General features: G+C 42.5%; 1 protein-coding gene across 1 annotated transcript in view; it reads right to left on the bottom strand.

The window, feature by feature from the left end:
• Positions 1 to 4,547: 4,547 nt before the first annotated feature.
• Positions 4,548 to 16,920, bottom strand: part of CFAP53 (cilia and flagella associated protein 53) — a 36,350-nt gene continuing 23,977 nt past the window's right edge. The window contains exons 6-8 of the mRNA XM_025429623.3: positions 10,930 to 11,146; positions 7,810 to 7,912; positions 4,548 to 5,009 (exon numbers count right to left, since the gene is read on the bottom strand). Coding sequence (XP_025285408.1) covers positions 4,781 to 5,009; positions 7,810 to 7,912; positions 10,930 to 11,146 — 549 coding nt within the window. The 3' untranslated portion in view covers positions 4,548 to 4,780. The remainder of the gene's footprint in view (positions 5,010 to 7,809; positions 7,913 to 10,929; positions 11,147 to 16,920) is intronic.

The raw sequence follows: 16,920 nt of genomic DNA, 5'->3' as shown, positions 1-16,920 counted from the left end.
CCTCTGCCTGTGGCTCTGCCTCTCTCTCTCTGTGTGTGACTATCATAAATAAATAAATAAATAAATAAATAAATTTTTTAAAAAGGAATTTCACATCGCAGCGCGTGGAAGCGCCGCAAACGCGCAGCCTCGGTCCGCAGTACCCGTGTTAGACCTTGACAGGAGAGGCCCATAGCCGGGCGCAGGGCTCCGGAGAGCCCAAGGCTCCTGGGGGGGGGGGGCAACCAGGGCTCCTTACAGGGCGGGTTTCCTGCTACCTCAGGGCCCTCCCAACTTAGGAAGCTATGCTCCTTATGTAATGAAGTTCTCATCTCTATTCTGAGGGGCTGTTTGCCCAATTAATAAAAGATCATCAAAATATCAGAAGGATACTTTATAGAAAAAGGAAAATGCATGTGCTTGCGTGTAATTCATGGAGTGTGCATGCATGCGTGCACTTGGCAGATTCGCACCAAGATGCTGTGAGCACACACGCGCGTGGAGGTAGGCCACTGACCAGTGGAAAGGGCCTGGTGCTCTTTCTCAGCCGGACAGCAGTTTACAGGGCGTGCGGGTTGATTCAGAGAGCACTGACGGAGTAGATCCTGGTAACAAATCATGATGTCATGAAGACAGTGCTGAACCAAGAGACAGATTTCTGGGGCGGGGGGGCGGGGGGGGGGGGTCTGTTTTATCATTTCCAAAATGAAACTAACTACAGTGTTTGTGATGGATTTTCAGATGCTAAAATCTGTGGTTCATTGATTTTTTACTGTAGCACTTGCTGTGGGGGAGGCAGCAAAGCAAAGAAACCGAAAGCACAGACTGAGTGTCCAGTCAGGGCCCAAAGGCCAGCACCACTGCCCAACCGGGTGTTTCGGGCGCCCACACCCACGTCTGTGGTTCTCCAAACACTGAGGCTCACTCAGTGTCCAAACTCACTGAGTGTCCAAACACTCAGTTCCACTCTGACACTATGTGCAGTTATTGCAGACCCCACAGGTTACCAGCTCAGACCCCCACACCTGGCCCATTTTGAGGTCAGTCACAAGTGCTGGGCCACCTGCACTTCTGACTATGGGCCATAAACTGGACAGTCCCCTGATCCCCTGTCCCCAGGCTCCATCGAACTGGAACAGCTCGCAGAAGTCAGGAACACTCCATATCCCCATTTCCTGCCTCATTATAAGGGATGTGACTCCGGAAAGCCAAGCAGAGTATCTGGGAGGGAAGGCATCCGTGCCCCCTCTGGGTGTGCCACCCTCCCCACCCTCCCTGCGTTCACCAGCCAGAGCTCCCCAAACACCCAACCTTGCTACGCACGGGTTTACACACAGTTCACTCACTGGCCTCTGCCCTTTCCAGCTTCTTAATGTTTATAACAAGCACGTAGGGCCGACTGAGGACAAGACAGTTGTGCCTACAGTTTTTCAACCATGATTGGACAGTGGGCGCTCAACTGTGGACTGCATTAAATGAAATATGCACCGATTAAAGGAGGTGATGGTCCCACTGTGTTGGGCTCTACAGACCTCTTCTGGGCTGCTTTTATGGAGTTCTGAGCAACCTGATTTCATAGGAATGTGGAAAAATGACCAGTGACCGCTAGAGGGCAAGCTGATGATAAAAGGTCTGCAGGTCCGGACCCCAAAACATGTTTACCTGGAGAATGGGCAGCAAGACACATGATAAAAGCCCCCAAATATTACATTCAGTTTGTAAAGATCCAGACAGCAGCCCCCTGACCAGTGGTAGCTATTTCAGGAAGGTTGATTTCTTTTTCTTTTTTTTTAATTTCATTTATTTATTCATGAGAGACACAGAAAGAGGTAGAGACACAGGCAGAGGGAGAAGCAGGCTCCATGCAGGGAGCCCGTCATGGGACTCCATCTGGGTCTCCAGGACCATGACCTGGGCCAAAGGTGGCGCTAAACTGCTGAGCCACCAGGGCTGCCCAGGAAGGCTGATTTCTTAGCCCTTAGTGGAAGCCCAGCACACACAGAGGAAACTACTCACCTTTTAGAAGTCCAGCTTGAAGAATTGTCTCCAGGTGACATGCTAAGCACCACCCAAACCAAGAAACGCCGCGTTAATACCCAGAAACCTCCCACCCCTCTCTGCGATACTGCCTAGTGGTATCACAAAGTGATTTTTGAAATTTATATTCCTTTTTTGAGGTTTTATTATTTATTTGACACAGAGAAAGACAGAAAGTGAGAGAGAAAAAAACGAAAGGGCACAGGCAGGGAGAGCAGCAGGCAGAGGGACAAGCAGGCTCCCCGCTGAGCAGGGAGCCTGTCGTGGGGCTCGACCCCAGGACCCCAGGATCATGACCTCAGCCCAAGGCAGCTGCTTCACTGACTGAGCCCCCCAGGTGCACCTAAAATTTCTATTCTTAGCATCAGTGTATAGAAGTTCCAGGTGCTCATATTCTTACCAATCCTTGTTTGCCTGTCTTCCTCATTGTACCTATTTCACTAAGTGTGCAGAGCTACTCGTGGTCGTTTTAATTTCACTTCTGTGGAGAGTAATACTGAGCATCATTCTGTTTATTGCCCATTTTCTTATTCTCTTTTGTGAAGTGTCAGGATAAGTCTTTTGTCCATTTTTCTACTGAGTTACCTTTTTCTTGTTTATTGTAGCAGCTGTTTATATATTCTGGAAGTGAGTCCTTTGTTGGATATATGTTCTGCAAACACCTCAGGGAGGTAGACCTCAGTCTGATATATTAATGGAAGAATCCAAAGAGAACACAGGTGGCCACAAATTAGAGATACCGAGCCGCCCTGCACTGGGAGGACGGCCCAGATACTAACATCCACACACTGGGTAACATTCTGTGGTTAATCCAACCATGTCCATATCCTAGACTTCCTTTGAACCTTTGTACAACCTGGCTAGATAATACTGATATCTGCTCATTTTTAAAATTCCTGTTGTATTTTTAAGGCCAGCTGGCCTCCTAGGCATGGCCCTTGGTCCCTATGGCTCTGTGCTCGCTGAATGACTAAACTAGTAAGGCTTCATCCTTTTGCTGATGGATCTGTGTGAAAGTTGGGGAACTCAAAGTTTAGGCCAAAGCTGCCCCAGTGTTTCCCTTCTGCATGTGCAAAAGGAAGGCCTCATGTTCAACCAGGGGTAGGTAGACTGCTAGGAACCCGCCCAAGGCTTTCATGAGCAAGCATGTCGCTTTACATCTACACAGCCCTCCAGACTACCAAAAATAATGTGGAAGTCCATTCAAATACCCAAGCCCATTATGGCTGCCATGCTCCCCAGATCTTCCTGTAAATCTCTGGCTGTTCTGTTGCTTGTCCTGATCAGAATCCCCACCTCAGCCAAGCTGTGATGTTGGCCTTCCCTGAAGCCACAGAGATCACTGTTTTTTGACAATACCCCACGCATGGATTTTTCCAAGTTCTGCTCCTCTGGCAGTGAGGTTGCAGGTCCTCACCACCTATCTGCCTTGCACTGCTGGAGCTATTGCTCCCTGGAGCTCAGGGGGCTATGGCAGCTGCTCCAGGCCAGTATGCCATGGATTCTACCATTTTCACCAAGACTTAGTAGGTTTTCTTGAATAAATGCATTTCAATCTGTTGCATGCCTTTGGTCAATTTCCAGCGCTGAGATGGCTGTTTCCACAGTGTTTCCCATTGCATCGTTGCCCTTTAGGGAGAGGGTTTCCAGAGCCATCCTATAAGCTGCCTCCCCTCCCTTTAAGGAGGCTCTCTAGGAGACCCTCTAACACTTGGCTATCTGCAAGGGGAGCAAGTCCCCACTAGTCAGGACGGAGATACAGGGCAGAGGGTCCCAAGTGCCATCTTGGGGGCTGGCTACTACCCTGTCCTCACCTCTCATCCAGGTCACTATGATCACTCCTTAACTGAGTCTGTTCTCAACACAGCAGCCAGCAACCCTCTTGCATCTTATGTCGCTCTTCTGCTCAAAACCCTGTAACAGGTTTTCATGGCCGAGTAAAAGCCAGTGTTCCCCATGGCTCATCTGACACTCACTGCCTTTCTGATGAGTTTTCCAGCACCTCTCCTCACTCACTCGGCCCCAGGACGAATGCCATGCCTCAGGGGCACTAATCAGATTCCTGTCCCAGGGCCCTTGCACAGGCTCTTACCTCCATCCAGGATGTTTCCGCCCAGAGAACCATATGGCTGGTTCATTCAAGTATCAGCTGCTCAAACTGATCTCGGAGCACTCCCACCATCTCCTGCTTTATAGCAGCACTCGACAAATCACCTTGTTTCCTCTACCAGTACATAAGCCCCACAAAAGCAGGGCGTTCGTTCTGTTCTTGCTCAAGTTACATGCAAGGTAAATATTTGTTAATGTCTAAATAAGTGGGCTAATGAAAATGGCTGTTAGGCCCAGCTCTGCCCTGTTGATATGGTGAATTATGTACATGAGAGAAAGGCAAGCCACAATGGACATCTGAATGGATGGGGGGCAGGTGGGAGGGAAGAAACTATTAATAGATGAACAAGAAAGGGCCATGTGGGGTAAGTCAGGAAAATAACTGTGTGACATGAAATAAATCATTCAGATTTGTAAGTCTATCAAGTCTAAAAAAAGGCACGAAGTTTAATTTGAAGGAATAACATTACATAGAATTATACAAACTCAGAAATAAAGGAGGTTGATCCATGAGTTGAAAGGAGAAGGAAGGAAGGAAGGAAGGAAGGAAGGAAGGAAGGAAGGAAGGAAGGAAGGAAGGAAGGGAGGGACAGACCAGCATACTGTAGTTAAAAACATTAAAAGACTGAGAAAAAATACATTAACATTGATGAAACTACGGTGGAAGCTTTTCGGGGCATGCCCTCCGCATGGGATGAATGTTTCGGGGCAGCACATGATGGAAGGACAGGATCTCCCGGATCTTGTCCTGGCAAATCTTGTTTGCTGCTACCCCTGCTTCAAACTCTCTGCGTTCCTCTTCCTTCTGTGCCTCCCGGGCCTGCTGCTGGTAGGACATTTGCATCTGAAGTTGCTTCCTATACTCCTGGGCCAAACTGGAGCGCCTGTGGTATTAGAAATGTCCAAGTGCAAAATTGTCAAAACAAGCGTTTGTATTCAAGTAGGGCATTACAATTACAATGTAACTTTTGAAGCCAAATTAAAATTCCCATTAAAATCAGGGTAAGGGGGAAAAATAGATGGAAAACTCAATAATGTATTTATTATACAATGTAATTAAGATAAAGAGAACAAATATTGATTTTAGGGAGGGTGCTTCTGGCCCACTCAGAATACTTCCTGCTGTCTGGAATGAGTCCTTGGCTTCTCTCCATCTCCTCTCCCACTCTTCTCCAAGGAAGAAGTGACTTTCCTGCTGGTAAAACCAGGAACTGGCTAGTCTGTTTATCAAAGGGCCACAGTGGGAGAGAACTGGAGCAGGTGGGCGCTGTGGGGACTGGGTGGGTGAGTGTGCCTCATTCTGTTCAGTATGAACTACACAATTTCCTCCCTACAGAAGCCATATTTTAAACATAGAAACCACATTTTAAATTTTATAGCGTGATTTTTTTTTATTTTTTATTTTTTTTTTTTTACTGTGGTAAAAGACACATAATGTAAAACTGACAACTTAAGGATCTGTAAGTGCATAGTTCAGTAGCGTTCAGGACATTCACATTGTCGTGAATCAGATCTCCGGGATTGTCCTCTTGCAAATCTGAAACATTATACCCATTAAACAGCAGCCTCCTTTTCCACCATTCAATTTGCTGTGTTATAAATTTGACTACTTTAGGGATCTCATATAAGCTAAATCACATAGCCCTTGTCTTTTTGTGACTGGTTTATTTCACCTCACACTACGTCCTCAAGGTTCATGCATGAGGTGGCATCTGACAGGACTTCCTTCCTTTTACGGCTGAATAATATCCTGCTGCATGTATATATCACACTTGGTTTATCCATTCATGTGTTAATGGACATTTGGGTTATTTCCATCTCCTGGCCATTGTGAATAATGCTGCTATAAACATGGCTACTATGCAAATATCTTCTTTAAGGTCCAGCTTTCAATTATTTTGTATATATATACCCAGATATTGGATTGCTAGATCACATGGTAGTTATATTTTTAACATTTTTTTTTAAAAAGCTAGTGGGTTTTTGTTGTTGTTGTTGTTTTAAAGATTTATTTATTTACTCAGAGAGAGAGAGAGAGAAAGGCAGAGACACAGGCAGAGAGAGAAGCAGGCTCCATGCAGGAAGCCCGATGTGGAACTCGATCACGGGTCTCCAGATCATACCCCAGGCTGCAGGAGGCGCCAAACCGCTGCGCCACCGGGGCTGCCCTATTTTTAACATTTTGAGGAAACTTCATACTGTTCCATAGTGGTCATTTTACAATCTAGAAGCCACATTTTCTATTATCAGCTCTCATCAGAAAAAAAAAAAAGCATGCCTATGCCTCTGCGGCAGATTCCATTTTGTAAAGATGGTCAGTAAGGTCTCCCTTCCCATATGTTCTTCTGCCATGTGACCCTCTATTCCCCTTCTGTCTCCATCTCCTTGAATCTGGATAGGCCCAATGACTATTTTTATGACCAATAGAATATGACAAAAGTGATGCTATCCTGTCCTAGGGGTGGCCCTTACCTGGCCTGGCTTCCTGTCTATTGGAACTCTCCCTGTCAGAACCAGCCACCAGACTGTGAGAAGCCCCAGCACATGGAGAGGCTCTAGGAAGGTGTTCTGGGTGAGAACACCACGTGAGTTCCCTGGCTATGGTCTGCACATACTGCCAGCTAAGTAGTTATCTTAGGTGTTGAGGGCAGTTGAGCAGTCAGAAGAATGTAGCCCTGGTCAACATCAGACTTGAACCACACGAGGGACCCCATAACTCACTTTAAGGCACAACTTTTAAGCTATTCTGTTATGCACCTTTAAGTAGCTATGATACCTTCCACATGTACTTGTTTTTCTTCTCTCTCAGTTGATTCAGAAGTTGGGCAGGGAAGCATGTTGCTATTCATCAAATCATCCCCCCACCTCCACCACATCTCCAACAATAAACTTTTTAAAAATGAGAAAGACCTCCAGAGCAGAGACAGTAGCAGAAAGTCAGTAGGGTGGTCCAGAAATTATTGTTAGTGCCCCCAAACTAACAATAGGCTCAGTTATATAAACCATACTCTTTCTAGAATGAAAAGGGCTTATTTCTATGTACCACGTAGGTATAAACGGGAAGGGTGACCAGAGGAGCCCAGTCTTCCTCTACCACACTGGTCATCTGAATTGGGTATCTTAGTCATTGGCGGAAAGGAGTGCTATGGTCCAAGAAATGTTGCATCTGCCCATTTCCTCCCCAGAGCCTGACTCTGGTGATCAGAGGGACCCCTGTTAGAGGAGGGCAGGGCTATTTCCAAAGCGCCTAGAACATTTCAGTTTTTCCACCTCAGTGAAGCTACAAAAATTCTCCTGAAGACATTTTGCACAGACTCCTATCCTCATAAGCCATTTATGCTGCTTTGTTTCAGTCTATTTCATGGGGAAAAATAGTCTTCTTGGTATTTAACTAAGATTTAATGTGAAGGACTATTTTTTTAATTGTTTTTAATTTATTTTATCTTTAAAGACATTTGTTTAATGTCTATCATCACAACGTACACAATAGCAACAAAATATAATTTTACCAAGATAGTTGATGCTTATTTTTATATGAAATTTTGTACACTGACTTGAGCTTTTAAGACAAAGGTAATACTGATGTAAAAAAATGTCAATAATACATGAGTGATGGCACATTGTCCTCTCTCTACGTCAAAAATTGCCCCCCCCCTTTTTTAGGTAAAGAAAACAAAATCATACCTTGCAAAATTCTCCTTCTCTACACAATTAAGCTCTTTAAAACCTTCATTTATGCGTTCCTGTTCCATAGCACGCTCCTCCTGTTCTTTTGCCTTTCGTTGCACTAAGAAAGACAAAAGTAATTTTTGGTAAATGATTTTCTTCAAATAAGACATGCTGGTATCCATCTGGACATCAATGCCATCCTGTAGGCAGAACCTACAATAACTGGACTGTATCTTAGGTCAATAAGGTGGAAGTAGTCATCTTCATCAAGGCAAGAAAAGGGTTTTAGGTCCAAACATGTATGATCTACACAGATTTTTTTTTAAGATTATTTATTTATTCATGAGAGACACAGAAAGAGAGAGAGGCAGAAACACAGGCAGAGAGAGAGAAGCAGGCTCCATGCAGGGAGCCCAATGCGGGACTCGATCCTGGGACTCCAGGACCACGCCCCAGGCCGAAGGCAGGTGCCCAACCACCGAGCCACCCAGGCGTCCCTACACAGATTTTTTTTCTTAACCATTTTTCATTGAAAACCTGTGATCAGACTTTTTCTTTCTTTTTTTTAAATTTATTTTTTATTGGTGTTCAATTTGCCAACATATAGCATAACACCCAGTGCTCATCCCATCAAGTGCCCCCCTCAGTGCCCGTCATCCAGTCAGCCCCACCCCCACCCACCTCCTTTTCTACCACCCCTTGTTCGTTTCTCAGAGTTAGGAGTCTGTCATGTTCTGTCTCCCTTTTGATCAGCCTTTTTCAAACCAGGTTACCACCATTAGAACATTTCTCACCTTTCTCTTCTTGAGGACAAAAAGTTGTGTTGTCATTTATGCTAACAAGAGAATTTATTTATGACAAAATAAATATTGGAAGGGCAGCCCCGGTGACGCAGCAGTTTAGCGCTGCCTGCAGCCCAGGGCGTGATCTGGAGACCCTGGATCGAGTCCCACGTCAGGCTCTCTGCATGGACCCTGCTTCTCCCTCTAACTGTGTCTCTGCCTCTCTCTCTCTCTCCGCATCTCTATGAATAAATAAATAAAACCTTTAAAAAAAAAAAAAGACCTTAGCTAATAACATATAAGATTTCTGTAAATTAATTTTTTAAAGATTTATTTATTTATGATAGACATAGAGAGAGAGAGAGAGAGAGAGGCAGAGACACAGGAGGAGGGAGAAGCAGGCTCCATGCCGGGAGCCCGACGTGGGACTTGATCCCGGGACTCCAGGATCGCGCCCTGGGCCAAAGGCAGGCGCCAAACTGCTGAGCCACCCAGGGATCCCTGTAAATTAAATTTTAAAAACATAAGCATCCAGTAAGGCGGGGGCATGACAAAGAAAACAGAGTTCACAAAAGAATAAATACAATTGGGAAATATACATCTGAAATGTACATATCTTTGGTCCCCAAATTCATTTATAGGAACTTATCTTAAATAATCATGTATGAGCCAAAAAGAACTATGTACAGAGATAGTAACCTGCGATGCTAAAATTGTAGCAAAAAGATTCAAGACAATCTTAAGGTCCATTAGTTGTACTTAGGTAAAATAAATCATGGTCCATTTTTATAATGGATATCTAGGCAGCATTACAAATTTTATAATTGGAGAAAAATGACCTTGAAAAATGTTTATGGTAAGTGGAAAAGGCAGACTGTAAAACAATATATTCAACATAAATCCTAATTTCCTATATACATAGCAAAAATACAGGATGTTGTCAATAGTAGCTATTCCTGGGTGGTAGAATTATGGATGATTTTGTTTCTTTGCTTAAAAATGGCCCCAGGGGATCCCTGGGTGGCTCAGCGGCTGGGCACCTGCCTTTGGCCTAGGGCGTGATCCTGGAGTGCCAGGATCGAGTGCCAGGATCGAGTGCCAGGATCGAGTCCCGGGATCGAGTCCCACGTCGGGCTCCCTGCGTGGAGCCTGCTTCTCCCTCTGCCTGTGTCTCTGCCTCTCTCTCTATCTCTCTCTGTCTCTCATGAATAAATAAATAAAATATTTTTAAAAATGACCCCAAATACCTAAATTTTCCACATTGTCTCAATATATTCTAAAACATGCATCATGGGTAAATAGAAATTTTTTAAGCTTATAAAAGCTTTTCTGCTCATTTTCTTACAACTCCACCTAATACAGGCTTACCAATTTTCAACAGCTATTATCATTCCTGGAGTGAAAAATCAACGAGCGGAACCAAGATGAGCTCTCTTTTGCAGAGACAACTAGCATGAAATCTAATGGTGCACGAATGGTAAATGTATCCATTTACTCTTCAGTTCACTGAGTTGGACGTGGAGTGGTGGAAATCTGAAGGTGACAGTTCACCCCTCTCAACAAATATTTCTTTTTGTGACCAAGCACTTTTTGGAACTGAGGGCATACAAAGGTGTGCTAAGACAGGGATGTGAGCGGAGCAGCCTGGGTGGCTCGGTGGTTTAGCGCCACATTCAGCCTAGGGTGTGATCCTAGAGTCCCAGGATCGAGTCCTGCGTTAGGCTCCCCACAGGGAGCCTGTTTCTCCCTCTGCCTGTGTCTCTGCCTCTCTTTCTGTTTCTCATGAATAAATAAATAAAATCTTAAAAAAAAAAAAAAAACAGACAGGGATGTGAGCAAACCACAGTGAGAGCCCCAGAAAGAGGATTTATTATGAATACGGGGACATATTTGAGGAATGAGATATGTGAGCTGGCCCTGAAGAATCACCAGGATTGCTCAAGATCAAAAGCATCGTAAGCAGAGAAAACTGCCCAAGTGAAGGTATGCAGGTATGGAGACACCTATGGAAAGCAAAGAGAGACAGATAAAAGGGAGGAGGGGTGTGTGTGCTGTGCCCTACTTTCTCACTCTCCTTTATAGTCACCTAGGGGCACAGACCACTCAACGGACATACCATTCCTTGAACCTTGAGAACATCTCCCACGTGATTGCTCAGAATCTGCGAGGATATAAAACCCTTCACACGTTTATCCTCCAAGTATTAAATTAGATAAGTTCTGCAAGGCAGGGGTCTTGCCTTAAGCCTTTTTACATCCTTCATATCATTTTACATATAATACCTACTTATTTTGGTTGCTACTTAAGTTGAATTCAGGCCCAACTATATTATTATTATAATTCATTTTCTTACATTTTTCCTGAATTTGAAGTTTTCTTGTGCACATGACCTCATTCACAAGTTGTCTCCTTGCCTCCTTTTCAAGTCTCAGCTCCTTGTCCTTCTCAGCCAACTTCTTTTCCTTCTCTGTCTCTAATATTCTGTCCCGTTCTTTCTCCTGAGCTCGCTCCTCTTCACGCCACTGCACCACATACTGACGATATATCTCCTGTTCTCTTGCCATCTCTTCCTACACAACAGAAGAATTACTTCACGTTGTTAAACTTGTAGGTGTGATAACAGTATGGAGGACAAGTTTTAAAGCAATCTTTTAAAGCTCCAATTCTAATTTTTTAGAACTACATACTGACGCATTTATAAATGAAATATTCCACCTAAGGTTTAGCTCAAAATATTCAAGAGTGGTGGCAGAATGGCCATTAGTTGGTTGTTGAAGCTAAGGGAAGGACATATGGGGGTTTGTTGTGTTATTCTTTGTATGTGTGCTTTATAATAGACGCTTGAATAAGTTATTTCAAACACTTTCCCAAAGTGTTTTTAAAGCAGTTCCCAGATAATTTTCAATTATAACAGCTTTATTTTCATTTAAGAAGGTTATGAAATTGTAACCTGATAAAAATCAGTACTGATAAATCAGTACTACTATAATAGCCCTGTTTCTGACTAGAAGATGGTCACTTGCTACTATAAACATTCTCAGTCTTAGCTATATTTTGGAATCATCCAGGAGCTTTAAAAAATACCAAGGGCTGAATCTCACCAAGAGACTCTGAGCAAATGAATAACTTTTAAGTTCCCAAGTGATTTTAATGTGCAGCTAAGGCTGTGAACTGGACTTTGTAATGCTGGCATTTTCAGTTGGCTTCTCTGTTGTTCATGGCATTATACCTGTGCTGTTCCATCCAATCTCTAACATCTTCAGAAAATATCATAAATGTGGGGGAGGACCGGCAAGGTCTGAATTGTACACTTAGAAGGTCTTGCATTTATAGTCTCATACTTGGGAATAAATTTAACAAAAGGAGTGTAAAACTTATACTCTGAAAACTAAGAAACTGAAATAACAAATGGAAAGACATCCTACATTCATGGATCAGAAGCCAGTATTGTTAAAATGGCAATTGTCTACATTTGGTCTACAGACTCAAAACAATCCCTATCAAAATCCCAAATGGTTTCTATGCAGAAATCAACAAGCTGATTCTAAACTCATATGGAAATAAAAAAGGGCCAGTAAAGCCAAAACAATTTGAAAGAGAACAGAGTTGGAGGATTCACATTTCCTGATTTCAAATTTACTGCAAAGATATATAGATATGTGCTACTGGCATAAGGGTGAACACATAGACTAATGGAACAGAACCCAGAGTCCAGAGATAAACCCTCACATTCACCATCAATTGATTTTGACAAGAGTACCAAGACAATTATATAGGGTAAGGACAGTCTCTTTAATAAATGGTGCTTGGACAACTGGATAACTACATGCAAAAGAATGAAGTTGGATCTCTACCTCACACCATACACGAAATCTAACTCAAAATGGATCAAAGGCCTAAATCGGGGAACTAAACCTATAAAACTCTAAGAAGAAAACAGGACCTTCGTGACCTTGGGGTAGGAACAGATTTTTAGATATAATACTAAAAGCACAAGCAACAAAACATAGATAAATTGGACTTCATCAAAATTAAGACTTTGGTACTTCAAAGGACACCATTAGGAAAGTAGAAAGACAATCCACAGGTTGAAAAGGAATATTTACACGCAATTTATGTGTAAGGGACTTGTACCTAGAACATATAAAGAATTATTACAATTTAATAAAAAAAAGTAATATAACCCGATTAAAAACTGGGAAAACAACTAGAATATATTTATTGAAATTTCAAATAGATTTCTCTGAGGAAAATATATAAATGGTCAATAAGCACAGTAAAAGAAGCTCAAATCATTAGTTACTAGGGAATGTAAATCAAAACCACAACAACAGATCATTTCAGAAACACTAGGATGGTTAAAAAAAAAAAAAAAAAAAGACAGACAACAAGTGTTAACAAGCATGTGAAGTCAAAACCCTCATATACTGCTAGTGGGAATCTAAAATGGGGAAGCCACTTTGTCAAACAATTTGGCAAGTACTTAAAAGCTTAAAGTCACCCTAGGACTCATTAATTCTACTCCTAGGTATCTGCCCAAGAGAAACAAAAACCTATGTCCAAACAAAAATCTACACAAGAATATTCACAGTAGTATTACTCATAATAGCCAAAAATGCAAACAAATCAAATGTCCCTAGACTGACAAATGGATAAATGAAATGTGGTACGTCCATCCAATGGAGTATTATTCAGCCATATAGAAGAAGTACTCATACATGTTACAACATGGATAAACCTTGAAACATTATGCTAAGTAAAAGATCCAGTCAAAAGGTTACATAGTATATAATTCTATTCATAATAAAGTCCAGACTAGTAAATCTGTAGAAACAGAAAATATATTAGCAGTTGCTTAGGAATGGGGGTAAGGGATGGGGAAGAGGGAATAGAGAGAGAATAAAAAAGTTCTAAAATTTACTGTGGTGATGGTTGTGCAGTTCTGTGAATATACCAAAAACCACTGAAATGTGTATTTGAAATGGGTAAGTGGTAAGTTATAAGAATTATACCTTAATGAAGCTGTTAAAAAAATAAAATGATCTAATGGAGAACAAAAAACTCAATGCCAAGAAAAAAAAAAAAGAAAGAAAGAAAAGAAAAGAAAAGAAAAGAAAAGAAAAGAAAAGAAAAGAAAAGAAATCAAATAATCCAATTAGAAAATGGGCCAGAAGTACGAGAAAACATTTCACTGAAGGAAGATACACAGATGGCAATAAGCACATGAAAAGTTGATCAACATCATTAGATATTATGGAAATATAAAATAATAAAACAATGAGATAGCACTACACATCTATTAGTAGAGCTAAAGTAAAGAACAGTACCATCACCAAATGTTGGTGAGGATAAGGAAACGCTGAATCATTCATTCATTGTTGGTGGGAATGTTCATTTTTGGTGGCATGGTAAAACTACTCTGAAAAAACAGGTTGGCAGTTTCTTAAAAAACTAAACATGCAATTATAATTGCCCTTCAGGGCATTTTTCCCAGAGAAACAAAAATCTGTGTTCACAGAAAAACCTGTACATGAATGATTATAGCAGCTTTACTGATAATAGCCATAAATTAGAATCATCCAGGTGACCTTTAACAAGTAAATGGTAAAAACAGACTGTGGTGTACTCATACCATGAATACCACTCAACCACTCACAAGAAAAATACACTACTGATACATGCAACAACCTGGATAAATCTCCAGAGTGATGCTGAACGAAAATGTCAATCCCAAAAGGTTACATGCTATAGGATTTCATTTATATAACACTATTGAAATGACAAAATAATGGAAATGGAAAACAGATAAGTAGTTGCCAAGGGTTAAGAAGGGGATGAGGACAAGAGGGAAGTGGATGTGACCATTAAGAGGGAAACATGAATCTTGGTGACGGGAATGTTCTGTATCTTGACAGTTCAATGTCAATATCCTGGCTGTGATACTATACTATAGTCTTGTAAGACATCATAGAGAGAAACTGAACTGCATGTGAATCTACAATTATCCCCAACTAAAAAGCTTAATTTAAAAAACAGTAACAGCCTCTGGTTTCCAATCTGGCACAGAAAGAGCTTAGAAGTTGCCACTGGCATTCTAACAACAAGCAAAAAGCTAACAAACTTAATAAATCAACAATCTTAAGGGTGCCTGGGTGGCACAGTCAGTTCAGATTCCAACTCTTGGTTTCGGTTCAAATCGTAATGTCAGGGTCTTGAGATCAAGCCTCGATTAGGCTCACTATTCAGCACATGCATTCTTTCTCTCAGAAATAAATCTTAAAAAGAAATCAACCATCTTAGAGAAGTGGGCAAACCCCTGCCCTCAAATTGGAGAGACTGACAGGTAAATACAGAGTCACAGCTTACCATAACAGAAACCTATGAGCAGAAACTTCTATGGGAACCAGTGCTGGGGTATGAAAACCTGTAATTGTCTACACTAGAGGCTTAGTGTAGACACCAAGAGTTAAAAACTCTTAGGGGACTCAGTCATTGAAGGGTGGGGGAGACCACACTTTTGTGAGTTTGACCTCTTGAAGCTCCACCAGGTTCTCTTAGTGAGTATCAGAGAAAAAAATCTTTAATGTTTCCTGCAGCAGGAGAAGAAAAGGAATCATTTTGAAATACACCAGAGCATCCTATTCTTAGGTTTGCTCTCAGGAGAAACCATTTAATCAAAGCCTAACCTGCTGGAGTTTTATCTAAGCCTAACCTGGGAGAAGGGCAATACTCAACTCCAGGACCCCTGCACCCTACCATGTGGGGGAAGGGAAACACCATAATCAAGGATTCCAATGATAAGAGGAGCGTCCAGATCCAAAAGCACCAGGCTCTCCAGAGGTGGAATTCCTTCCTTTGCTTGCATGGATTTTTATCGCTGGGAGCTGACCTCATACTTCTATTGCAGTTATTACCACAAAGGCTCAAAGCCAGCGGAACACACTAGATGAGGCCTGCCTGACTCTTTCTCTCTAAGACTGGTATGGTCCAATGGGCCTAATACTTCTCCGAGCATAGCAACCCAGAGGACCTAGATTTCATTTCCAATCTTGAAAAGGCCCCAACTGTCCCTAAATCCAGATGATTCTTCTTACTGGAAGACCCTCTCCTAAATTAACAGGGCATACTCTTCCACTTTGTGGGGACCTCCCATACTATTCAGGAAGCCCTGGCAGGAGTAAACTTGATGTTACCCCGCAAAAGAGACATGTAACCAGACCCCCAGATTTTATAGTACCAAGGCGGCTCACAACACCAACCAAGGCCAGCCTTCAGGTGCCAAGCCCTGTAACCACCTTGCAGAGCGACTTTCCCACCTCCTGGTTCTGGAGCTCCCATGCCAAATCTGTCAGGAAAGCAATGTCTAGGACATTTCAAATAGCAGGGGGTCTTGCACTGGCAGCTCCACCAGTGGGGGTGCCCAACGATTTTATAATGGGACAACCCTGAAGTAAGCTCCTCTCATTAAAACAAGTGATTACCTCACTATCGAGCCCAAACCTAATGTTCCAGACACCTTTAAGGAGTCCCAAGACTCTGTCTTTCCCAAACAACTTCCCTGACCTATAGGCTTGGCAGTCTCCCAGGGAATTACCCCAAGGACCTGGCAGTTCCTTTAAGCTTGTCACGCCTACACAATTGGCCATCTCAACTCCAGTGGCCCACAGGGACAAAGTCAGATAACCAGACATTCTTGGCTCTATTAGACACAGGAGCCCAAGTCGCAGTGATTCTAAACTCAGGCGTGGATATCATGCATTCCTTTGCAAGGTGCACCTCTGCCAACCCAGTGGAGCTCACTGAGATCTGCTCAACTAGCAGTGGAGTCCATCCTTGTAGTTCTGCTCTGAGCCAGGTCTCTAGTATCTACAGTTGACCTGAACAACACAGAAATGCAAAACTGGTACAGCCACTTTGGAAGACAATTTGGCAGTTTCTTAGAAAACTAAACATATTCTTACCATATGATTCAGCAACTATACCCCTTGGTATTTACCCAAATGAGTTGAAAATGTACAGCCACCCAAAAGCCTGCACACAGATGTGAACGCAGCTTTAGTCATAACCACTAGAACTGGAAGCAACCCAGGATATCCTTCAGTAGGTGACTGGACAGACCATGCTCCATCCATACAATGGAATGTTATTCAGAGCTAAAAAGAAATGAGCTGTAGAGCCATGAAAAGAAATGGAGAATATTTAAATTCACAGCACTTGGTAAACAAGCGACTCTAAAAAGACATCATACTACATGATTCCAAATTTATGATGTCCTGGAAACGGTAAAACTGGTCACAGTAAGAAGGTGAGTGGTTTCTAAGGGTTTGGAGTCAAGGAAGAGAAA

Source organism: Canis lupus, chromosome 7, assembly GCF_003254725.2.
Source record: "Canis lupus dingo isolate Sandy chromosome 7, ASM325472v2, whole genome shotgun sequence".
In the NCBI taxonomy this organism is placed as follows: domain Eukaryota; kingdom Metazoa; phylum Chordata; class Mammalia; order Carnivora; family Canidae; genus Canis; species Canis lupus.
Note: the sequence above shows the minus strand (reverse complement) of the source record. Positions and strands in the feature narration are given on the sequence as shown.